Source organism: Hemiscyllium ocellatum, chromosome 13 (genome assembly GCF_020745735.1).
Source record: "Hemiscyllium ocellatum isolate sHemOce1 chromosome 13, sHemOce1.pat.X.cur, whole genome shotgun sequence".
Lineage (NCBI taxonomy): Eukaryota > Metazoa > Chordata > Chondrichthyes > Orectolobiformes > Hemiscylliidae > Hemiscyllium > Hemiscyllium ocellatum.
In genome coordinates, this window is record NC_083413.1 from 64,931,170 (window position 1) to 64,956,041 (window position 24,872).

Sequence of the window (24,872 nt, forward strand, 5' to 3'; positions counted from 1 at the left end):
TCTGCAATATTGAACTTTTGACTATGTTTCCTTATATTTATACTTTATACCTAATCACCCTTGTACCTAAGATGACACTGGAAATGCTGATATTGTCCCCTTTTGTATCATTGTACTTGGATACAGTGGCAATAAAAATCCAACTCTAATTCCAAGTCACAACCGATGACAGCTGAGCTCTCTCAGTATTTCAGGCATAAAATTATTTCTGGTATGAATTTTTGGTTCCTTAAGTAGCTTCAGATAAAAAAAATGGCTATTCTGGTTAGAGGACGGTAGACCATGGTTTACTTTTCTACCAGGTTCAATTGTTCTTTCTTTGAGAGTTTTCTAAACAGATCTATGGGAGCTTTTAATGAGAGAGCAACAGAGCTTCAGTTTAATACCCTGTCTGAAGTATGTCCCCTCCAACAGAACATCTGTCTCCAAGTTCTGCATGAGACTGTCAGCCTAGATGTTTGCAGTCACATCTCCGGAATGGGCCTGGAACCCAGATCTTTTGATTTAGAAGATGAATGCTATCAATTAACTGAGCCACTACAGATGCAACAGAAATAAAATGCCTCACAGGCAAAGTAGATCAACTGTAATTAATAGTGCCAGTTAAAGGTAGTATTCAACAAAAGGAGGAGATGCGTATGCTGTTTAACAGAATAGAAAGCTTCAAGGCTTAGAACAATTTTAGAATTTAGCGAAAGGTGACCAAGAATTTGTTCAAAAAGAAAGTATGCAAGAGACAAGTTGTATGTGATATGTACAGGTGAAGAGTCTTAGTTTAAGCTGAGGAATGAAAAACAGTCCCTGAAGACGATTGTTGCACAAGACCCTCACCTTAAATTTCTCCTACCTTTATAGACAGCTTGTTATCATCCTTTTTCCCCTCTGTAAAAATCTGTGAAAGCCATAACTGTGGGCAAATGGTCTGACCAGAATCCTTGAATTCAGAACCAAAGTTGTCACCATTTGCAACACTATCCCATATCAACTTTGCCGACTTTAAATAGCACAAGAAACCTCAGTAATTCCACAGACTCAGGGATCATGAAGGATTTATTGCACAACTAAATTAACATAGTTGATGATCTCTTTAAGTAAATTGTTGGGGAAAGGGGATGGTATCAGAAGAAGGCTAATTTGCTGTTGAAAGCACATCTTTAGTTGGATATGTTGAACAGAGCATGTTAGTTGAAGGAATGAAGTTCAAAATGGTAGCAAGAGTCTTAATTCAACCTTACATACTGATTGATAATCTGCCTCCATTGTGCATTTCATGCAGTACACTCTTACAGTTCTTTCTCAACACTTCAAACATTGGTGTCCAGCATGCAACAGGTGGAAGTGTTTGTGTGTTTAGTGCGATTGCCATTTTGTTCCCAAAAGGCACCCTTAATATTCAAACTATCGATGCATTAGACTTGAATTTTGCGGTCTTAAAAATTATTGGGCTTTACCAGAACCATGTCTGGATTGTTATCTGCAGTTGAGGTCTCTTCATCCAGTGGGATTGACAGAAATTTCTGTTAATTAAATTTGACCTTAAAGAATCAAACTGTACTTAGTAAGTTATTGCACCATGTTCATTTATTTGATTATAAGCAGACAGTTTATAGTAAAATTGCAGGTAAAGATACCCGCATTTGGTTTAAAGATTCCAGTTCCTTCATCCAGCTTCTAGTTTAACATAAATGACTGAGGAAAATCTCTCTTCTATTTAAATGTTAATCGCTCACATTCCCACATGCTTTGAAATGTAAGGTTCAGCAATTACTTCAAGCCATTATTATTCAATTAATCTTTCCAGGCAAGCATAATCAAATATTCCACCACATATGCTAGCTTGTATTTCATCAATGTTCCATGTAATTTCCAGAAAAGTGGATTCACTCTTGAAGTTCATCTGTTTGATCAATGAAGTCTCCACTTTGGTATTGAGAATAATTACGGAGGGACTACTCAAAGTCAGGATTGTGATCTCAAAGAGGTTGAGAGCTGAACCTTTGTGGTCATGGGCTCCAAAGCAGTAATGGCAGTCATAAGGCTTTGAATGATTTTTAACAGGTGTCAGGCCTGCGTTTTCAGAGGCTCTTCTGGCTACTGTGCTCTGTAGGGTCTCCCCATCACCTCTACCCCACCTCCCTGGCTCTCAGAGTCCTCATCGAAGAGCTGTGACAATTTTGAAGCCTCTTTCTAGTCCCCTCCCTCTTTCCCTAACCTCTCTCACTTTTTAACATTAGCCTTGCCCTCAACAGGCATAGCTTGCCAATTAGCTACATGGGTGTATTCTTGGGGTGGTGGGAAAAAATGTTAATAAACCCTTTTTATAAAGCTGTCTTCATTTGCTGTCTCACTGTAAAATATAAAAATAATCACAGGTGATTTTGGGGAAAAAAATACATAGATTCTAGGCAGGCCCGGAATAGACAACTGTTATGGGCTGGGTGCGTTTGTGGTGCACAATAGTGTCCCAATTCTGGAAAAAGAAAGAGAAGGCTGTCCATAGGCCTTCCCTGAGGGATTGTAGTGAAAGTTCAAAGTTTAAGGGTACTCATCTGGTGACTTCACACCTGATTGAAAATCCCTGCCAACGGACTCATTGAGGGGAGGAAATTAAATTCAGCCCATTAAATCCTGTGTTATCTTATTGTGAACATCACTAGTAATACAACTAATGAGAACCTCTTTGTTTCCAGACTGGTATTGAATTTTGCCTTGGTGCCATCGCTTTTGCACAATAACTATACCATGACTCTTGTCTGGTGGCCTGGCACGTCGCCGTCAGCTCAAGGCAGACAAAGCAAAATTCGACAAAACACCTACTGCATCTAATATTTTTACAACCCGATTGGTTGTGCTCAAGCAGCCTGCCACAAGTAGGGCAGGCCCGAATAGAAGGGCAATTTGTCACAACAGTATCTGGGAGGTTAATTAATGGGCAGGTACGCAGTGTATCCAATTCTATGTTGGTGCATCCTTCATTGTCACATCGATCAGAACGTGGCCCAGGTCCTTTCCATGGCTTCAGGCATTGCCAGCAGAATTCAAAAACACTCCGTTTCTCAGCAGTACAGATAATGCAGCGGACACTTAGGTTATCCAGGTCTTTGCGTTCAACAAATGTGCTGCATCCTGGACACTAGTGGTAAAAATAAGGCCAAATATTTAGTGACATGAATATATACACATTGATAACCCAGACTGCAACCATGAAAGGTGCAAACCCCCAGAAGTTGCTGATGTTTCTGTTATCAATGATGATGTGTTAACAGTTTAACCATCACTCCTCTGATAAAATCAAGACCCTAAATCCACTCCTCACAACACCCCAGGATTGCTACACTCCTACAATGAACAAAAGGAAGCAAAAGAAATAAATTAGAGTATGAGGGGAAGCTAGCTAGGAATGTAAAACCAGACAGCAAGTGCTTCATTTAGGAATCTGAAAGGTAAAATAATAAGTAAAAGGAGTAATGGACCTCTAGAGCATGAGAATGGGGAATTAAGAGTAGATAATAAAGTAATATTGGATGAGATAACATCTTCACCATAGAGCATATTTTTAAAATTGCCAATAACAGCTATAAACCAGGAATGGAAGGGAGAGAGGAACATAATGAGATCACAATCATGTGGAAATCTGTATTAAACAAACTGCTGGACCTAGAGGCTGACAAGTCTCTGGCTCCAGATGAATTTCATTCCAGAGACTTGAAAGAGGTGGCAATTAAAGAAGTAATTGCATTTGTCGAAATTTTCCAAACTTCCTTTGAATCAAGAAAGATTCTACTGGACTATGCAAGAAAGCCAAAATAACTAATCTATTTATGAAGGAAAGTGTGCACATAATAGGAAACTGCAGGCAAGTTCACTTGATGTCTGGTGTGAGAAAGCTTGAAGAATCAATTATTGAAGTGATTACAGTGCACACTTAGAAAAATTCAAGGTAATTGGTAAGGGTCAAGATGGTTGTGTTGAAGGGAAATCATTTTTAACCAATTTATTAGAGTATTTTGAAAGAGTAACTTGTACTAAGGATAAAGGGGAACCAGCAGACATACTCTACTCAGATTTCCAGATACATTTGAGGAGTTGCTGCATCAAAGGTTATTGTACAAAGTGGAAGTTCACAGAGTAACGGGTAATAATCAAGCATAGATGGAAGATTTGCCAGCTGACAAAAAAACAGGGAATATGTGTAAATTGATGATGTGCTGTTGAAATCTGTATTGGGGCTCAAACTTTGGACAGTTTACTTCAATGACGTAAATCCTCAACATTTAATTACATCAATATGTGACGTGACAGTTAACTTGCATTGTTATTTCTGTAGAAAACTTACTGATTGGTATTCACAGTACTCAGCTGCAGCCAACACAGCAACAGTTTCCTCAAAATATTGCTGCTCTTCTGCGGTCAGAACTGCCAGCTTGCGAACTTCATCATAGGGCCATTCATGTCCACATTTCTCTGTCGTTCCCTCCTTTAGTGCTGGGCAGAAGAACTTATACTGACCCTATGGTTCCAAAGTTAAATGCAAATGAAAGCTTCAAACTTCAATTCAGTGAGCATCATGTGTGTGGCAGAGTAGTATATCATTCAGTTACAATTCACTAACTGAGTTCCCAACTCACTCAGGTAGATTCAATGTAATAAAAGTGATAAATAAGTTGCAGATTTTTATTTTAAATTGTTGAAGATAGAACTAAATATTATAATACTAATAAAATACCAAATTTGAAATAAATAGATGACAAGAACCAAAGTCACATCATACAGTACAATGTGCAGTAATTTATTTTGATGTACAATAAGTAGTGGTATTGTTCACAAAGCCCACATATTCAGAATATAATTTTTAACAAGTGTTATGTACTCCAGACTACCTGAAACTTCTCCTTAGGGAGATTGTGGTCTAGCAAAGTTTGACATGTTCACTGCAGTACATTTTATTGCATGAGAAACTAGGGACAAGAATGATTCAATTATATTAATAAAATTCAAATTTGGAAAAAAAAACATAAAAAGCATCACTGCAGGTGGAATAAAGCATTGTTGTATTTTTACACATTTATACAGTTTCTTTAAATTTGACAGACTCAATTTAAAAGCCAAAAATGCTTACCTGATCTAGGAGACTTCGACACCAACCGGTCAGTGAATTTGGATCAACTGCATGTTTGCAGGACATTTCTGCTCGCAAAATATTAGGATCATCATCTCCTGAAATGGCAAGGAACACAGTCACTTTTGAAAGGATGCTATTTGGGAATCAGCAAATGTGAATTACCAATAACAGAAGGGCCAGTTTAAACATTGACCTTGGACTAATATTTGATGAACATCTTAACATGATGATGGATTTTTGCAAGGTTTGTGAAGGTTTGTAGCTCAGGGTGAGGTTTGCTCACTGAGCTGTAGGCTTGATATCCAGATGTTTCATTACCTGGCTAGGTAACATCATCAGTGGCGACCTCCAAGTGAAGCGAAGCTGTTTCTCCTGCTTTCTATTTATATCTTTCTCCTGAATGGGGTTCCTGGGGTTTGTGGTGATGTCACTTCCTGTTTGTTTTCTGAGGGGTTGATAGATGGCATCTAGGTCTATGTGTTTGTTTATGGTGTTGTGGTTGGAGTGCCAGGCCTCTAGGAATTCTCTTGGCATGTCTTTGCTTAGCCTGTCCCAGGATAGATGTGTGGTCCCAGTCGAAATGGTGGTTTATTTCATCTGTGTGTAGGGCTACGAGGGAGAGAGGGTCGTATCTTTTTGTGGCTAGCTGGTGTTCATGTATCCTGGTGGCTAACTTTCTTCCTGTTTGTCCTATATAGTTTTGTGGCAGTCCTTGCATGAATTTTGTAGATGATGTTGGTTTTGTCCATGGGTTGTACTGTATCTTTTAAGTTTGTTAGTTTTTGTTTGAGAGTTTTGGTGGATTTGTGTGCTACTAGGATTCCGAGGGGTCTCAGTAGTCTGGCTGCCATTTCAGAAATGGGGCTTTAGTTTGAGAGGAAGTAATTGAAGTTGAGCTGGCATAACTCAAAATGGCCATTAAAATTCCTGGAACCTGAAAGTTGCTGAGCTCAACAGGAATTTATAAAGAAGTGACGAAATAACAAGGCAAAGCAACTATTGTTATATGTAAATTTCTGAAAGGGAACACCACTTTGAAACTGAAAATGTGATCCAAGAGGTTTAATTATCCAGTCATTAATATTCATTAACTGGAATATAGATCTCACACAGATTAGATTAGATTACTTACAGTGTGGAAACAGGCCCTTCGGCCCAACAAGTCCACACCGACCCGCCGAAACGCAACCCACCCATACCCATACCCCTACATTTACCCCTTACCTAACACTACGGGCAATTTAGCATGGCCAATTCACCTGACCCGCACATCTTTGGACTGTGGGAGGAAACCGGAGCACCCGGGGGAAACCCACGCAGACACAGGGAGAACGTGCAAACTCCACACAGTCAGTCGTCTGAGGCAGGAATTGAACCCAGGTCTTAGATTAGATTACTTAGATTTGTAAACTTAGATTACTTACAGTGTGGAAACAGGCCCTTCGGCCCAACAAGTCCACACCGACCCGCCGAAGCGCAACCCACCCATACCCCTACATATACCCCTTACCTAACACTACGGGCAATTTTAGCATGGCCAATTCACCTGACCCGCACATCTTGGGACTGTGGGAGGAAACCGGAGCACCCGGAGGAAACCCACGCAGACACGGGGAGAACGTGCAAACTCCACACAGTCAGTCGCCTGAGGCGGGAATTGAACCCAGGTCTCTGGCGCTGTGAGGCAGCAATGCTAACCACTGTGCCACCGTGCCGCCCTAGGACCTTCACATTTTCTATGAGGAAGTGGCATTTGCACTACAGTTATAGCTGGAACAAAGATCATCTTCCAAATTTCATTTTGTCGTTTTTAAGTCACCTTGCGCTGGCATGTTATAACACACCTCTGGAGGAGGTGGGATTTAAACCTGGCTGTCCTGGCACAGAGATAGGGACATTACTACTGTACGTCAAGAGCCCCCAAATGAGGTAGATTGAAACCTTCCCCACCTCACCATCCATATACAGGGCGACCCCGGTAACTACAGAATCATTTTCCGCACTTTCAGTTACCCGCAGATTACTGCGGCCCAAACATATTATCGGGAACCAGGGGTCAGGAGGTTGCCTGGAAGGTACATTTCCCATTGAAGTGATTGGGTTCGCTCCTATCCGCGGTTTCCGGCTTCCGTGGTAGATCCTGGAACGCATCCCCCGGGGTATGTGGGGACTACTGGATGTAAAAGGATATCTGGGGAGCTCTGACAATGATCACCAAAATTTGACTGGATGGCTAATTTGTGATTGAAAGTGATGACAACAGCGTGGATTCCATTCCTTCATCAGCTGAGCTAAAAATCACACAACACCAGGTTATAGTCCAACAGGTTTGATTTGGAAGCACTAGCTTTCAGAGCGACGCTCCTTCATCAGGTGATTGTCAGGAGCGACGCTCCGAAAGCTAGTGTGCTTCCAATTAAACCAGTTGGACTATAACCTGGTGTTGTGTGATTTTTAACTTTGTACACCCCAGTCCAACACCGGCATCTCCAAATCATTCATCTGCTGAAGTCACTATGAAGGAGTTGCCTTCTCAACCTGTTCCCTCATCTAAGGCATGGTGACTGTAGGGTAAAATCATGACTGAATTGTTATTCTTTAATTAGAGATTGGGACAATGACGATTTTACTTTCACTTCTCACTATCTGGGAATGTGAACATGAATACACCATAATTCTACTGGCAAAGTAAATAAGCTTCAACCGTGATCATTTATATACAAGACAAAGCATCGAAATGTTTAGTGTATATTTCAGTGTAATAGTAACATCATTTTATTTGCACTTAAATCAGCTCTTAACCAGTTGAAGTCACACCGCCTTGATCTGAAAGGACGTGGTCATCTCGAAGAAAAATCAAAAGACGTTTAAAGGCCTTTGAAAAAATAATTTATCATGTTAATCGATTATCACGAATTTGCGAATAAAAATTCTAAAACTAAATTCTTGTTGCTGGTTCAAAACTTGACATGCAGATAACAGAAAGCATATATTTTACTTTACCTGTGATCTCATCCTTCCTTTTCACAAACTTCAGCGTACGGTCGTCTGGATCGTAACGCTTTTCTATTTGTTGTTGTAGCGTTGTCATCTCCCAGCTGTATAATGTGATCTTTGTACAGAAACACTGAATATAAATTGGACTGGAAAGTCCCTTCCACAAGTCAGCACAGGAAGCTGGCAGCATTCACTGCGACTTAAATGATAATACACAACGCAGTTCTCGCCGTATTTTGCCGGTGATAAGCCGACCTCGATGTAAGTCACACATTGTTTCTTTATATGCAATGTTACCATGTATTAGCTAGCAGCAGATTAAAGGTGACAAATTATTTTTAGCATAACCGCTGTTGCAGACAATGCTGAACACTTAAGCACAGGAAATACCTTTTTGACTTTTTTTATATTAGACATTGGGTTGCTGACAAAACTACCAAAATGAGTTTATTATGTATCACCAGTCACACTAAGAATTTGGTGATTATGGGCTTTCTTAATCTGCTGCATTCCTTAACAGGTTGGTGCTCCCAGAATGTTGTTAAATTCCAGCATAGTGGCCCATGATATTAAAGAAATGTTCACATATGCCTATATCCGTGTTGTGAAAAACTTGGAGCTGATGGTGACTCCACATATAACCTGCCTGTGTCTTTCTGAACAGTAGGGTTTACTAGTGAGGATAATTTGGTTGGCACCTTGGCTCAGTGGTTAGCACTGCTGCCTCATAGTGCCAGGGACCTGGGTTCAATTCCTGCCTTTGGTGATTGTCTGTGTGGAGTTTGCACACTGTCTGTGTCTGTATGGGTTTCCTCCCACAATTCAAAGATGTACAGGCTAGGTGAATTGACCATGCTAAATTGTCCCATAGCATTAGGTGCGTTAATCAGGGTAGGGGAATGGGTATGGGTGAGTTACTCTTCAGAGGGTCGGTGTGGATGTATTGGGCCGAAAGGCCTGTTTCCATATGGTAGGTAATCTAATCCTTTCTATGTTATTTGAGTGAATTGTTGCAATGGGCTCTATCATTCCATTACGGTCATGAAATGTTTTAATTCAGGAATTACTTTTTCTGCTTTGTCGTAGAGGTAACAATTAAATAAACGTTTGTGACAATTATGGTGTGGAATTTGAGAGTGTTGCAACAGCCACATCCATCTCCATCCCATAGCTTCTCCCCATCCTCTTAACTTGAGCTTTCTGAGTATCAGAAAGGCTTCAAGGAGTCAGGGTAGGAATCATTCATTACAGAGCTCTCAGTTTCTGTCCTACCTTTGGAGCCACAGTTTTAATACAGCAGGTCCAGTTAAGTTTCATTCAGTGATGACTGCCAACATATTGATGGAAGGAGATTCAGTCATCTTGTTGTTGTTTCTTGGTAGTCAAAATTGACATTGGCTTCAATAGATTGGCATCAAATCAGTAAAAAAAACCTAGAGGAGGAATTCCTGGATAGTGTACAGATGTTTTCTGGATTAATGTGTACAGGAACCAATTGGAAATCAAGGATGGGAGAGTGAACTTTGAGGAGGATGTGGAGATGCTTCAGTGCAATATGGATAAGTTGAGTGAGTGACCAAATGCATGGCAGATGAAGTGCAATGTTGATAAATGTAAAGTTATCAACTTTGGTAGCAACAACAGTAAGGCAGTTTACTATCTGAATGACAATAGATTGGAAAAGGGGGTGGCACAATGTTCTTGTACACCTGTCACGGAAGATAAGCATGCAGGTACAGCAGAAGGAGAAGAAGCAAATAGTAGACAGGCTTTCACAATGAGAGGATTTGAGTCCAGATCCAGGAGACATAATTTAAGGATTTGGGGTGGGTCAATTAGTACAGAGATGAGGAGAACTTCCTTCACGAACAGCTCCTGTGGGAGTCTGTGCTCCAGAATGCTGTTCAAGCCAAAAATATTGAATATTTTCAAGGAAGGCTTAGATATAGAAATAGTCAGTGTTCCAAGAAAATGAGCAGAGTTGGTGAAGTGCAGCCATGTCAGCCATCAGAGAATTTAATCTCATTTAAGGAAGAGAAAAAAAGTGTTCGACTTGCCAAACGTAAGTATGAGATTAAGCATCACATTAGTCAATTCAGTACTGATAGCAAATGCCATGTTAAGTAAGCTAAAGAACCCCCTATCACACATGACATGGCAGACATTTTTTTTTAGATTAGACTTACAGTGTGGAAACAGGCCCTTCAGCCCAACAAGTCCACACCGACCCGCCGAAGCGCAACCCACCCATACCCCTACATTTACCCCTTACCTAACACTACGGGCAATTTTAGCTTGGCCAATTCACCTGACCCGCACATCTTTGGACTGTGGGAGGAAACCGGAGCACCCGGAGGAAACCCACGCAGACACGGGGAGAATGTGCAAACTCCACACAGTCAGTCGCCTGAGTCAGGAATTGAACCCGGGTCTACAGGCGCTGTGAGGCAGCAGTGCTAACCACCGTGCCACCGTGCCGCCCACAAATTATCATGGGTGAAGCTGGGAGTGGTCTTGCTCACGCCTGCAGGAACTGATTATCTTCTAAAAATTAGTTAATATTCTGAATGCTGGGAATTGGACTAGTAAGATCATAAAATGTCTAAAAGAATACTTTGGTCAGTACAACATTCCAGATATTGTAGTGAGTGGCAAGGTTAAATTAAGCATTTAGCTGTTCCCTAAAAGACTGGGAAATTCAACACTGCATCATCTCTGTTCTATCTCTGGTCAAATCAAAAGTCTAAAATGGCAATGAAATTCCTCCAGGATCATGATGAAATCAAGCAAATACAGCATAGACTTGTGCAAGGCAATTAAATGGAGAAAGTCATCTAATGTATGTATGGAAAGTAGTCCATTCCAAAGACTCCCTCAAGCTACACTTCCTATCATTAAAAACTGCTGAAACTAGAAGTATTAATGGGCATGAGTGACAAAATCAGCAAAATGACAGAAAGCCAAGTCTTACTTTGATAAACTGAGTGCAAATTGAGGGCATTCTGGCAAAGTTTGCAGATGATACAAAGATAGGTAGAGGGACAGATAGTATTGAGGAGGTGGGGAGGCTGCAGAAGGATTTGGACAGATTAGGAGAATGGGCAAAGAAGTGGCAAATGGAGTACAACGTGAGAAAGTGGGAGGGAAGAAGAGTAGAAGCATGGACTACTTTGTAAATGGGGAGAAAATTCAGAAGTCCAAAGGCATTTGGTATGCTTTCATTTATTGGTCAGTATAGGAGTTGGAAGGTCATGCTGCATCTGTACAGGACATTGGTTAGGCTACTTTTGAAATATTGTTTGCAATTCTGGTCTCACTCCTATTGAAAGGATGTTGTGAAACTTGAACAGGTTCAGAAAAGATTTACAAAGATGCTGCCAGGGTTGGAGGGTTTCATCTATAGGGAGAGACAAAATAGGTTGGGGGTGTTTTCCCTGGAGTGTCGTAGGCTTAGGGGTGACCTTGTACAGGTTTATAAAATCAGGAGGGTCATTGATAACTTAAGTAGACAAGGTCTTTTCCCTGGGAGGGGTGAGTATAGAACTCGAGGGCATAGGGTTAGGGTGAGAGGGGAAAAATTTAAAGGGGACCTAAGGGGTAACTTTTTCATGTAGAGGGTGGTGATTGTGTGGAATGAGCTGCCAGAGGAAGTGATGGATGCTGGTACAATTACAACATTTAAAAAGCATTTGGATTGGTAAATGAATAGGAAGGGTTTAGAGGGATATGGGCCAAATGCTGGCTAATGGGACTAGATTATGTTAGGATATCTGATGGGCAGAGAAGAGTTGGACCAAAGGATCTGTTTCCATTCTATACGTCTCTATGACTCTTAGTCTATACTTGATGGGGTTTGGAAGAAGGAGGGTGGATCTAGTTGAAACTTACAGAACACTGAATGGCCCGGACAGAGTGGATGTTGGGAAGATGTTTCTGTAGGTAGGAGAGACTAGGACACGAGGGCATAGCCTTAGAGTAAAAGGAAGACCTTTTAGAATGAAGATAAGAAGAAACTTCTTCAACCAGAGAGCGGTGAATCGATGGTATTCTCTGCTACAGAAGGCTGTAGAGGCCAGGTCATTGAATGGATTTAAGATGGAGATAGATAGGTTCTTATTGTCAAGGGGATCAAGGGTTATGGGGAGAAAGCAGGAAAATGGGATTGAGAAACTTATCAGCCATGATTGAATGGCAGAGCAGACTCAATAGGCTGTATGGTTTAATTTCTGCTCCTATTTCTTCTGGTTTTATGGTCTAAAAATGCCAAATCATTGCCCAACCTGAGCATTAGTGAGGCAATCAGAGTGTACATAGGGTTTGGTTTGCAACTTGGTGATGCAAAATGATACCAACAACATCGGTTCAAATCCCACACCAGATAAAGTTACCATGAAAGTTGCGCCTTCTCCACCTCTCCCCTCACCTGTGGTGTGATAACCCTCAGGTTAAACCATCACCAGTCATCTTTCTCAATGAAGGAGAAGCCTTATGAGGCTATGATAATTTTTACTGAATAAACTTGCAAACCTCTCAACAATAAGCAGACCAGATGGCAACTTATGATCATTTTGTTTCGTTGTCACTTCAAGCATATATATGAAATAATTGTGAAAGACCAGATATATCCTTGCAACTGAGGGCATCTATCCACAACTAAAGAAGCTGTGCCATCAATGTAGTCAACTTACCAGGAAGGCTTTATCACACCACTTACACCGAGTACAGAACAACAATCAATCTCAGAGGTCCATCATTCCCCAGCAGCAGAGCTGGATCACCAGCCCCACTTACCATGGCAACAATACTTCCACGGCCCAGCAATGGCACACTCCCCTAGTACTGAGAAGTTGTTAACAGGTGAACAGCAAACAACAGTGTGCTCCATTTGGATTTAAATCACCTGTGTGATCTAAGGACTACACCTGTAATACATGTGCAGAGACCAGGGAATGGAGTAGACAAGTGTTAATACACAGTCTGATTAAGGAATTATAATTTTCTTTATGGCCATTTATAATAGTTATTTTGAATGATTTGATAATTATAAATAATCATGCGTGTAAAACCCTTTACATTTATGAAAAGGTAGATGATCAGAGAAGTGCATTTTTACTTGGTGTTTGGCTGGCTTTCTGTAATCATGTGACCTCAACCTCTGCTGTACTTGTGTATGTGTGCACCCTGTGCCATTCATTAAACAGACACTCATGTTATGAAGCTTCATAATATCTAAGAATTTGGAGTCTAAAATGGAGGGAAATGGATTTTTGATTCCAGTTTTGTGAAGATCTGACTTTTTACAAAACGTTCAGCAAATCAAAAACATTGATTTCAAAACAGTATCAGCAAGAGGTCATGTGATTTTAGTTAAATGACTAACAAGCCAGCTTGCAGCTAATTGTTCATGTTTTTCCTCACTTTAATTTTACCTGCACCAGTGGGAGAGAGAAGTGACTGAAAGCAGTTTCATGCAGCAGAAAGAAACATATCAACATAGATGCTCCTATTAGCAGTCCCCATGCAGTCAGGGCTGGGGAGCACTTAATCGTCAGTTAGAAGGGAGTTCCTGAAGCAGAAGGCTCTGGCCACGTCAGAGATGAAGACATGATAGGGGTTGTTGAAGTCCTGAGTTTTGGAAACGCACATTAAATAATAGTGAGCTGAGTTAGCAGTTTATGTAAGAGTCACGCGAAGAGACATTATCTAAGAAAATGGTGAATTTGCAGAAACTTGCTGCTTGGAAAACAAGTACAGCTCTGCCAGCTGAGCAAAAAGGTTTAGCAAACAATAAGAGTAGTTTTTCATTGAGGATGGAGTTTCTGTTAGGGTATTACTGACATAAAAGAGATGAGATCATTCCAATTGCTCCTGTCTAGAGTAATGCAATTTATGTTTTTTTTGTATACTGTAACAGTGTTTATGTTCTCTTTCTAAAAGTACATTGGCTTTTCCTTGTGAATATGCTCAGAAATGAAAAATTAAAAGTAAAAATGAAACTTATGATTAATGCCAGTGCTTCCTTTTGAGAGCTGACTTGTGCAAAGTTACTATCATCTGGGATTACAATATTTGAAATAGAATTCTTATATTTTTGTTTTGTTTTTCAGTAAGAGGTTGGGATTATAGGAATTGGGGATTGTTTGATATGAAGGTAATTCCCCGAAAACATTTGTTCTCTTTTTCTCTTCTTCCTGATTTCAAAGTTCACTTCACTCAAGGGAAGAAGTTAAAATATGTTGACTGATACATTTCCTCCTCATTTTGTTTTATAATGGCAGTAACTTAGAAATTCAGCAGCAATACTTTTAGAATCATGGTGAGTTAGAAGATGGCCCATATTGTTGCTCCTTGCAGTACATTGATATATAACCTGTGTGTTGTTACAATGCCGAGAGTGTGGTGCTGGAAAATACAGCAGGTCAGGCAACATCTCAGGACCAGGATAATCGATGTTTTGGGCAAGAGCCTTTCATCAGGAATTAGGCTACAATGCATCAAACCCTGCAGAGAGTGCAAAAGAAACTGTGCTATGGACAACAATTGCAGCAGTCATTGTACAAGTGAGGATGAATAGAAATAGTAGGGCCAGGGAAATATAAAGATTGAGATGGGAGTTATTCTCAATCCATTCCATTTATAAATAACAGGAGAATAGCCTTTTCTGGACTGGTGTAGGTATGTTCATGACCTGAAATTCCTCTCCAAGTTACATTATGTTCTGATTTGGACATAAATAATTGTTTCTTTGTCTACTCTTGGTTGAAGTCCTTTGAAACTCTCCCTAACAGCTTTGCAAACTTACCTTCACCACAGAAGCTGTTCAACAGCGAAGCTCACCAGAACATTTTAAATTTAGTGTGTGTGTGTGTGTCAGGGTGGGTTTAATAAAAGTTGGTGTTTCTAGTGACATTTACATCCTTAAAGTGAATAAATTTAGCCAGCTCTTCCATGAGGTGAGGAATTTAAGGGTATTTAAGAGAATTTAAGGGTACTTAAATAGTTCCCTTCTGAGGAAGAAACAAACATTTATTTTGGGTTTAATAGAAGCAGAAAGTAAGGTGGAGAGCAACCAACCCGCTCCCTGGAAGCAAGTTGTCATTGAAATAATGAAGCTATGATCACATGGTAATTTCATTTGCAGATTGAATCCTGGCCAATCAAGTTCTCTTGACCTTGGAAAGCAAGGAAAGGCTTGGGGAGGAGATAACTGATTTTACAGCATACCAGCAGGTGAGCCCTCTTGGTGCTCTAAATTACTTGCTTCCCTGGTATAGAACCTACTTCCTCCTTCCCATTCTGAAATACCCCATCCAAAACACCTCCCCAACCCAATGGTTGCGCCCACCTTTTGGTCACAATTCAGACAACTCAGTCCTTTGATCTGTCTCATTACAATGTTGAGCACTACCCTAACCCCCACCGTCAAGGAGGGTTGGGCCCGGGAACACCAGCATTAGCTCTAGCCTGCTTCAGACCGGCCCTCTATGCTGACATTTGGGTTGGCATCCGATTAAGAGAAAAGTGTGCCATCAAATTGACTAAAATTCCAAACCTCTGCTCAGGAAACAGAGCTTTGTCAGTATCATAGCCAAAGCTTTGAAAGTAAAAAAAGACAAAGGTGACAGAAACACTCATCAGATCCGAGAGCAGTAATTGATAAACCATGATTGGTCAGTTGATAAAATTATTATAAGCAATGATGATTTTTTTTTCTCTTATATATTACCCTGTGTACTATATACCACAAATAGGCAGATTCTGTTGAGCGAGATATCTTGAAGTTTATTTACAATGTTATCTTTTCACAGGCTATAATATCACAGACATGCAAATATATCTGAGTTCTGTGTTTACTGATGTTACTGCATAATACACACATCACCAAATCCCTACCATGACTCCATTATACAGAAAACGTGTGTGAAAGAGATGACTGCATTTCTACCTCAGAACAGACAGGCAGGAGGCTGGAAGAACACAACAAGCCAAGCAGCATCGGGAGATGCAGACGTCACTTGCTGTGTTCTTTCAGCCTCCTGCCTGTCTACTTTGAATTCCAGCATCCGCAGTTTTTTGTTTCTACCTCAGAAAGACATATATGATGTTATATAATTATCTTAATGAATCAGAGCTGTCAGCTCTGAAATCTATTCCAGAGATGATGGTAAAAGGGGAGGTGGGGGTTTGGGGGGTAGTATTACTGCAGCTGAGAGAACGTTTAAGGACTCATCCACCGACGTAATTTGGGTTGAGGTTAGAAACAGGAAAGGAGAGGTCACTCTGTTGGGAGTTTTCTGTAGGCCTCTGAATTGTTCCAGGGATATAGAGGAAAGGATAGCAAAGATGATTCGCGATAGGAGCTAGAGTAACAGGGTAGTTGTTATGAGGGATTTTAACTTCCCCAATATTGGGGTAAGGGATAAGATTTATGAACATCTGGGTAGGAATAACGTGATCAGGGATAGCCAGCATGGTTTTGTGAAGGGCAGGTCGTGCCTCACAAACCTTATTGAGTTCTTTGAGAAGGTGACCAAGGAAGTGGATGAGGGTAAAGCAGTAGATGTTGTGTATATGGATTTTAGTAAGGCGTTCGATAAGGTTCCCCATGGTAGGCTAATGCTAAAACTTCGGAGGTATGGCATTGAGGATACATTAGAGGTTTGGATTAGGAATTGGCTGGCTGGAAGGAGACAGAGGGTAGTAGTTGATGGATTATGTTCATCTTGGAGCGCAGTTACTAGCGGTGTACCACAAGGATCTGTTTTGGGACCATTGCTTTTTGTTATCTTTATAAATGATCTAGAGGAAGGACTTGAAAGCTGGGTAAGCAAGTTTGCGGATGACACAAAAGTCGGTGGAGTTGTGGATAGTGAGGAAGGAAGTGGTAGGTTACAGCGGGATATAGATAAGTTGCAGAGCTGGGCGGAAATGTGGCAAATGGAATTCAATGTAGCTAAGTGCGAAGTCGTTCACTTTGGTAGGAATAACAAGATGATGGATTACTGGGCTAATGGTAGGCTACTTGGTAGTGTGGATGAGCAGAGGGATCTTGGTGTCCATGTACACAGATCTCTGAAAGTTGCCACCCAGGTAAATAGTGCTGTGAGGAAGGCATATGGTGTACTGGGCTTTATTGGCAGAGGAATTGAGTTCCGGAGTCCTGAGGTCATGTTGCAGTTGTATAAGACTCTGGTGCGGCCTCATCTGGAGTATTGTGTGCAGTTTTGGTCGCCATACTATAGGAAGGATGTGGAAGCTTTAGAACGAGTGCAGAGGAGGTTTACCAGGATGTTGCCTGGAATGGTAGGAAAATCTTATGAGGAAAGGCTGAGGCACTTGGGGCTGTTCTCATTGGAGAAGAGAAGGTTTAGGGGAGATCTGATAGAAGTGTATAAGATGATTAGGGGTTTAGATAGGGTAGATACTAAGAACCTTTTACCGCTAATGGAGTCAGGTGTTACTAGGGGACATAGCTTTAAATTAAGGGGTGGTAGGTATAGGACAGATGTTAGGGGTAGATTCTTCACACAGCGGGTTGTGAGTTCATGGAACGCCCTGCCCGTATCAGTGGTGAACTCTCCTTCTTTATGGTCATTTAAGCGGGCACTGGATAGGCATTTGGAAGTTATTGGGCTAGTATAGGTTAGGTAGGATTCGGTCGGCGCAACATCGAGGGCCGAAGGGCCTGTACTGCGCTGTATCCTTCTATGTTCTATGTTCTATTGACTGGGATTACTATAATTCAAGTAGTTTAGATATGTCAGTTTTTGTTCAATGTGTGCAGGAGGGTTTTCTGACACAGTATGTAGACAGGCCAACAAAGGGCGATGCATGTTGGATTTGGTACTGGGAAATGAATCCGGCCAGGTGTTAGATGTGGAGGTAGGTAAGCACTTTGGTGATAGTGACCATAATTTGGTTATATTTACAATAGCAATGGGCAGGGATAGGTATATACTGCAAGGAAAGAGGAATAGCTTGGGGAAAGGCAATTATGATGCAGTTAGGCAAGATTTAGGATGCAAAGGATGGGGAAGGAAACTGCAGGTGATGGACACACTTGAAATGTGGAGCTCATTCAAGAAACAGCTACTGTGGGTCCTTGATAAGTACATATCTATCAAGCAGGGAGATAGTTTTTGAGAGAGGCAGCCATAGCTTAAAGAAGTTGAAGCTCTTGTCAAGAGGAAGAAGAAGGCTTGTGAGGATGGGGTGTGAAGGCATAGGTCGGGGGCTTGAAAGTTATAAGTTAGCCAGAAAGAATCTAAAGAGATGGCTAAGAAGAGCCAGAAAGAGACATGAGAAGTTGTTGGTGGATAGGATCAAGGAAAACCTTAAGGCCTTCTATAGGTATATCAGGAATAATAGAATGACGAGAGTAAGATTTGGACCAATTAAAGATAGTAGTGGAAAGTTGTGTGTGGAATCTGAGGATATAGGGGAAATGCTTAATATTTATCGTCGGTATTCACATTGGAAAAGGGCAATGTTAGTGAGAATACAGAGATACAGGCTACAAGATTAGATGGGATTGAGGTTGACAAAGAGGTTGACAATTTTGGAAGATCTGAAAATAGATAAGACCCCTTGGCCAGATGGGATTTATCCTTGATTCTTTGGGAAAACAGGAAGGAGATTGCAGAGCCTTTGACTTCGATATTTATGTTATCATTATTGACAGGAGCAGTGCCAGAAGACTGGAGGATAGCAAATGTTGTTCCCTTGTTTAAGAAGGGGAGTTAGGACAACCCTGGTAATTATAGACCAGTGAGCCTTACTTCGGTTATGGTTAAAGGGTTGGAAAAGGTAATAAGAGATAGGATTAATAATCATCTGGAAAGGGATAGTCAACATGGTTTTGTGAAGAGTAGCTTATGCTGAACTAACCTTATTGAGTTCTTTGAGAAGGTGACAAAACAGGTGGATGAAGGTAAAATGGTAAATGTGCTGTATATGGACTTAAGTAAGGCGTTTGATAAGGTTCCACATGGTAGGCTATTGCACAAAATACAGAATTTCGGGATTGAAGGTGATTTAGTATTTTGGTCAGAAATTTTTCCTGAAAAATGACAGAGGGTGATGATTGATGGGAAATGTTCATCCTGAAGCTCAGTTGCCAGTGTTGTGCCACAAGGATCTGTTTTGGGGTCACTGCTGCGGGTTACAGAGGGACATAAATAAGATGCAGAGCTGGACTGAGAAGTGGCAAATGGAGTTTAATCCGGAAAAGTGCGAGTAGTTCACTTCGGAAGAAATAACAGGAATGCAGAGTACTGGCTAATGATAAAATTCTTGGCAGTGTAGATGAACAGAGAGATTTCTGGTGTCCTGGTGCATAAATCCCTGAAAGTTGCCACCAGGTTAATATGGTTGTTAAGAAAGCATATGGTGTGTTGACATTTATTGGTAGGGAGATTGAGTTTCGGAGCTACGAGGTCATGCTTCAGCTGTACAAGACACTGGTAAGGCTGCACCTGAAGTATTGCATGCAGTTCTGGTCATCACATTATAGGAAGCATGTGAAAGCTTTGGAAAGGGTTCAGAAGAGATTTACTAGGATGTTGCCTGGTATGAAAGGAAAGTCTTACGAGGAAAGGCTGAGAGGAACTGAGGCTGTTTTCATTGGAGAAAAGAAGGTTGAGAGGTGACTTAATCGAGACATATAAGGTAATCAGAGGGTTAGATAGGGTGGACAGTGAGAGCTTTTTTCCTCAGATGGTGAAGGCAAGCACGAGGGATATAGCTTTAAATTGACGAGTGATAGATTTAGAACAGAGTTAGGGGTAGTTTCCTCACTCAGAGATTAGTAGGCGTGCGGAACGGCCTGCCTGCAACAGTAGTAGACTCACCAACGTTAAGGGCATTTAAATGGACATTGGACACACAAATGGATAATAATGGAACTGTGTAGGTTAGATGAGCATTAGATTATTTTCACAGGTCGGTACAACATCGAGGGCTGAAGGGCCTGTACTGCTCTATAATGTTCTATGTTCTATGTAATGCAGCAAGCAGTGCATTGTATTTGAAATATCAGCTGGTCTATTTTCTTAGCAGATGCAGTTTGAACCATTGACTGTCTCCATTGTTTGTGTTTCTTCTTCAGCTATCCATCAGTTGCAGCATTTGGCTTTAGATCTCCAACCTAAACCTTTCTTCAGAAGAAAATGGGCAACAATTTCTCTTGTTCAGAATTGCAACTTTAATGTCTATTCATTAATCAGTGTGCACGGTGGCTCAGTGGTCAGCACTGCTGCCTCGCAGGAATCCTGGTTCGATTCCAGCCTCGGGCAATTGTATGTGTGGAGTTTGCACATTCTCCTCATGTCTGCGTGGGTTTCCTCCTGGTGCTCCGGTTTTGATCCACGGTCCAAAGATGTACAGGTCAGGTGAATTGGCCATGCTAAATTGTCCATAGTGATAGGTGCATTAGTAGGGAGGAGGGGAATGGATCTGGGTGGGTTACTCTTCGGAGGGTCAGTGTGAACTTGCTGGGCTGAAGGGCCTGTTTCCACACTGTAAGGAATCTAATTTAATCTAATCTAATAGCAAAAATTGTCCATCTTAAAGATACATAATAGAAAATTCAACTTGAAAACCTCAGAACATCCCAAAGGATCTGGTGATGAAGTGTAAGCATGGTAGGAAATGTAGCTGCTAATTTATACGCAATGAAGTTCGACATACAACAATATGATAATGATCAGGTAGTCTTATTTAATGCTGTAGATTTGGAGATAAATATTGTGATAACACCTAAATGACAAGTGAAGGAACTTTCTGCCCATTTAATGTTTTTCATTGATGATGTCAGAATGATAAATCTCTAAGCTCACCTATTTCACCCATTCTAGCATTACTGACATCTCCAATCAGTTACACTGATCCTTGAATCACACCTTGAGACTTCAACTCATCTACCTTGTCCCCTCCAACCCCCAAAATACTCACTTACCCTCCAACCATCCTCCAAATATCCCAACTGCCCTTGACTGTCAGACTAGCCCTGCACCTTCATCTAATCCCAAATTTAAATCCCAACCATGTATCTTGACATTGCAACAACACCCCCAACCCAACTACACCTACCACCAACTACCCATGCCCCAAATAAGCCCCCACCCAACCTAACTACAATCTCCAACCTCCAGATTACTCCCTTAAAATACTTGGAGAAGTACCATCTACTATCTGCACGACTGCGCTCCCCCCACCCCCAACAACCTGGCTTGACTAGCCCTCGATCTGACTCTCCCTCCCAAACTGACACAACTACTCGCTCCACCTACCTAATACCTCATCCATCTGCCTACCTAGCCACTATCATTCTACCTAACCACTTAATTCACCCATCCTCCCAGTTAACCACTTACCAGACTCATTTATCCATCCTACCACCTTATGTATTGATGCATTTATCCTCTCACCCATTCATTGCATTCAAACCAGTTGGACAGGATGGCATGGTGGCTCATGGGGTAGCACGGCTGCTCAGTGGTCGGCATCGATGCTTCATAGCACTGGGGAACTGGGTTCAATTCTACCTTCGGGCAACTCTCTGTGTGGAGTTTACACATTCTGCCTGTGTCTACATGGGTTTCCTCTGGGTGCTCCAGCTTCCTCCCACAGTCCAAAGATGTGAAGGTTAGCTGGGTTGGCCATGCTAACTTGTCCATAATGTCCAGGGGTGTGCAGGCTAGTTGCCTAGCCATGGGAAATGCAGGGTTGGATTGAAAGGTGAGTGTGGACTCGATGGGCCAAATGGTCTGCTTCCACACTGTAGAGATTTTATTATATGAAGAGCTCATTTTCGCAATGGTGACCATAAAACTATCAATTGTTGTAAACAAAAGGCCATCTCTTTCAGTCAGCATTGAGGATGGGAAATTGGCTGTCCTTACATATGACTCCAGAATCCGATAAATTAGATTGATTCTTAACTGACCCTCCAAAATGGCCTGGCAAACCACTGAGTTGTGGACTTTCTTAAAGGTAATCAGATTGGGCAATAAACCTCATCCTGGCCAGAGATGTTCATGTTCCATAGACGCTAACACTGAACTTTAATATTACTACAGCGCTCTGGAGCCATTTAATTTCTGACGTCGCTCTGTGGTCTATTAAATACACAATCCGTATTAATAATGCTAGCATAAAATAAAGTTACTGCCAAGGAGCATATCAGTTAAATATAATGCAATACGTACTTTAATTAGTTAAAACTAAAAAAAAGTACAATTGGTTTCATTTACTAATCATTGTAAAGCTAAAACAAGTTTTATAGCAATTATAGACTATAACAGATCACTTAAGACGGCAGACCAAACAAATACGCTCTTCTGCGTGCTAAATATTAAAATACAACTTGTAGTTTATCACACCACATCAGTATAAATGCTATGAAAGTTATTTATAAAGTAAGAAATACATAGTGGTGTTAACATCTCTGAATAACAGAGTAATTTCGCGTTATCAGAACTCAATCCGAGGGATCCATCAGGCCATTGGAAGATTTTGTTTTCGCGGTGTGATGAGCCCTTCTCTCTAGACCCCTCCACCAGGCAGGCGTAACACCAAGAGGATTGTTGATTTGTCCGTGATGCTGTATTCAGAGAATTTTTTGTTATCCTCCAATTCTTTGTTGGCAAAAAGAAGGCGCAGATCTGCAGTGGCTAATCCACCAAAAGAAACAAACGGAGAAAAATGAATAAACGTAAAAAAAACCTCAAGAACATCCTAAATACTATGGTTAGTTATTCCAATTTTAACCTTAAAAGGATTTAGACCCCGCATCCCTTTGGTAGTTAAATTCTAAAGTTTGGGATAAGCGCTTTAAAACCCAAAGATTTGAATCGGTATCATGTAGTTTAATTCTCATTTTGTACCACCAGGTCTTATGATTGTCCACTCAATTCTTTAACTGATTACTGCTATCACTTTCAAAAGCCCACTCTCATGCTCTGTTATTGCTCACGTACCTGCTTCTCCCGGCATTTTCTTCAACAACAATTCCTTAAACTTGAGAACGGGAATCCTGTTAAATTCTGCCTCAGTGTGTGAAACATCAATAGTCATTTTTTCCCCTTTCAACCCTACGACAAACACTTGAAAGATTTTCCCCATTGTACTGTCTGCGGCAAAGGATTTGGAAGTTGCTGTTTATCTCGTGCGTAGTTTTCAAGATCAATTGCAAATGAAATAAATACATTCAGTTTCACTTTTAATTTCAGTATGATGTAAGCACTGAACAATCTCAATAGGATGTAACTGGAAACAACTTCCTGAAATTGCTCCGTGTCAAATATCCATAATAAATTAAGAAGTGTTTTACTACATTAAGGCCATCTCACAACACACCTTCTTAAGGGACTGACAATAAAGTTGGCCCAGCCAGTGACTTCCACTGCCTATACGTGAACAAAAGGTCATCTGTACTTTCCATACTGTAACCATGGGTTGAGGGTTAGTGGTGATTATTTACATTTTGTTTGGATTGGGATTGATTTGGAGCTGCTAAAATTGGAAAAGCCTATGACTGCATAGGAGACCGGTATGGCCAATTGGTATTTGTAAATCAATCACAACAATGGTTACCTACTTTTTAAATTTTCTTGTTGCTGACTTGTATGTATTTTCATGCTTTGATATGATGTGGCATTGAAACTAGAAACACTTGACCCATCTAGCCTGCTCAGCCATTTAATATGATCACTGAGCTCAGTACCATAATCCCACTCCATCCCCCATATAACTTGATCCCCTTAACCCGCCACCTTCTTTAAAATTCAATGTTTTGGCCTCAACCACTTTCTGTGTCAGTGAATTCCACAGGCTTACCACGCTCCAGGAGAAGAAATGTCTCCTCATCTCAGTTCTAAAAAGTTTGCAACTTACTATTGAACTCTGATTTCTAGTTCTGGACTGTCCCACAACAGGGAGTGCCTTTCCTGCAACTAAATTGTTTTGCCCTGTTGGAATGTTATCAGTGCCTGAGATTCCCTTTCTTTTATCTCAAGGCCAGCTACTTTCTTCTATTCATTGATGGAATATGGTATCACTGAGCCCTAATTGCTCAAAGGGCAGTTAAGTGTTAACCACGTAGCTGTGGGTCTGGAGTCACAAATAGGCCTGACCAGGTAAGAATAGCAGAATTCCTTCCCTAAAGGGCACAATGAGCCAAATGAGTTTTTAATGACAATTGACAATGATCACACGTTTGTCCCATTGACCTCACTTTATTTTTGTTTCATAACTTAAGTTTCATCATCTGCCCTGGGAGATTCGAACCTAGATCCCCAGAACTTTAGCTTGATATTCAGGATTACTTGTCCAGTGGTTTTACCATTAGATCACAACATCCCCCGGCACCACATCCACAAACATTTACTCCATACACCACAGATCCATAGTGGTAACAGTATATACAATCTATAAGATGAATTGTAACAACTTCTGAAGGCTTTTTAGGCAGCATCTTCCAAACACATGAGGACTACCATCCAGAAGGACAAGAGAGCAGGTGAGCATGCAGATGGAAAAATAACCATTGATGAAATTCTTGGAACTCTCCTAATGGCACAGTGTAGTTTTTTTTTCATCTACCTGTTCAGAATTGGTATTACACACATCTGATAGAGATGGGACTTGAACCCAGCTCACCTGGGTATGGACATTACCGCTGTACCACAACAGTCCTACTGGCATTATGGATGCATATACAAAAAATAAAGTTAGATCATATGGAACACAGGGA

At 41.0% G+C, this 24,872-nt stretch overlaps 2 protein-coding genes across 2 annotated transcripts; both read right to left on the bottom strand.

Moving 5' to 3' along the window:
* Positions 1-1,563: 1,563 nt before the first annotated feature.
* Positions 1,564-8,275, bottom strand: LOC132821587 (uncharacterized). Its single transcript, XM_060834254.1, has 4 exons — positions 8,126-8,275; positions 5,120-5,217; positions 4,337-4,510; positions 1,564-3,133 (listed from the first exon to the last, which is right to left on the bottom strand). The coding sequence occupies exons 1-4, from the start codon at positions 8,211-8,213 to the stop codon at positions 2,666-2,668; spliced, it is 828 nt and encodes a 275-aa protein (XP_060690237.1). The 5' UTR covers positions 8,214-8,275; the 3' UTR covers positions 1,564-2,665.
* Positions 8,276-22,366: 14,091 nt separating this feature from the next.
* zgc:194655 (uncharacterized protein LOC794380 homolog) lies at positions 22,367-23,327 on the bottom strand. Its single transcript, XM_060834255.1, has 2 exons — positions 23,098-23,327; positions 22,367-22,791 (listed from the first exon to the last, which is right to left on the bottom strand). Exons 1-2 carry the CDS (start codon positions 23,240-23,242, stop codon positions 22,664-22,666), a joined length of 273 nt encoding a protein of 90 aa, XP_060690238.1. The 5' UTR covers positions 23,243-23,327; the 3' UTR covers positions 22,367-22,663.
* Between the last annotated feature and the right edge of the window lie 1,545 nt (positions 23,328-24,872).

What these genes read in the sequence shown, in the direction of transcription:
- zgc:194655 (XM_060834255.1), bottom strand. Translation starts at nt 23,242, where the DNA reads ATGGGGAAAATCTTTCAAGTGTTTGTCGTAGGGTTGAAAGGGGAAAAA. An exon ending in GAAAATGCCGGGAGAAGCAG is followed by an intron (nt 22,792 to 23,097) that starts GTACGTGAGCAA and finishes TTGGTGGATTAG; the next exon opens with CCACTGCAGATCTGCGCCTT.
- LOC132821587 (XM_060834254.1), bottom strand. Translation starts at nt 8,213, where the DNA reads ATGACAACGCTACAACAACAAATAGAAAAGCGTTACGATCCAGACGAC. An exon ending in AAGGAAGGATGAGATCACAG is followed by an intron (nt 5,218 to 8,125) that starts GTAAAGTAAAAT and finishes TTGCCATTTCAG; the next exon opens with GAGATGATGATCCTAATATT. An exon ending in AGTACTGTGAATACCAATCA is followed by an intron (nt 3,134 to 4,336) that starts GTAAGTTTTCTA and finishes TTTTACCACTAG; the next exon opens with TGTCCAGGATGCAGCACATT.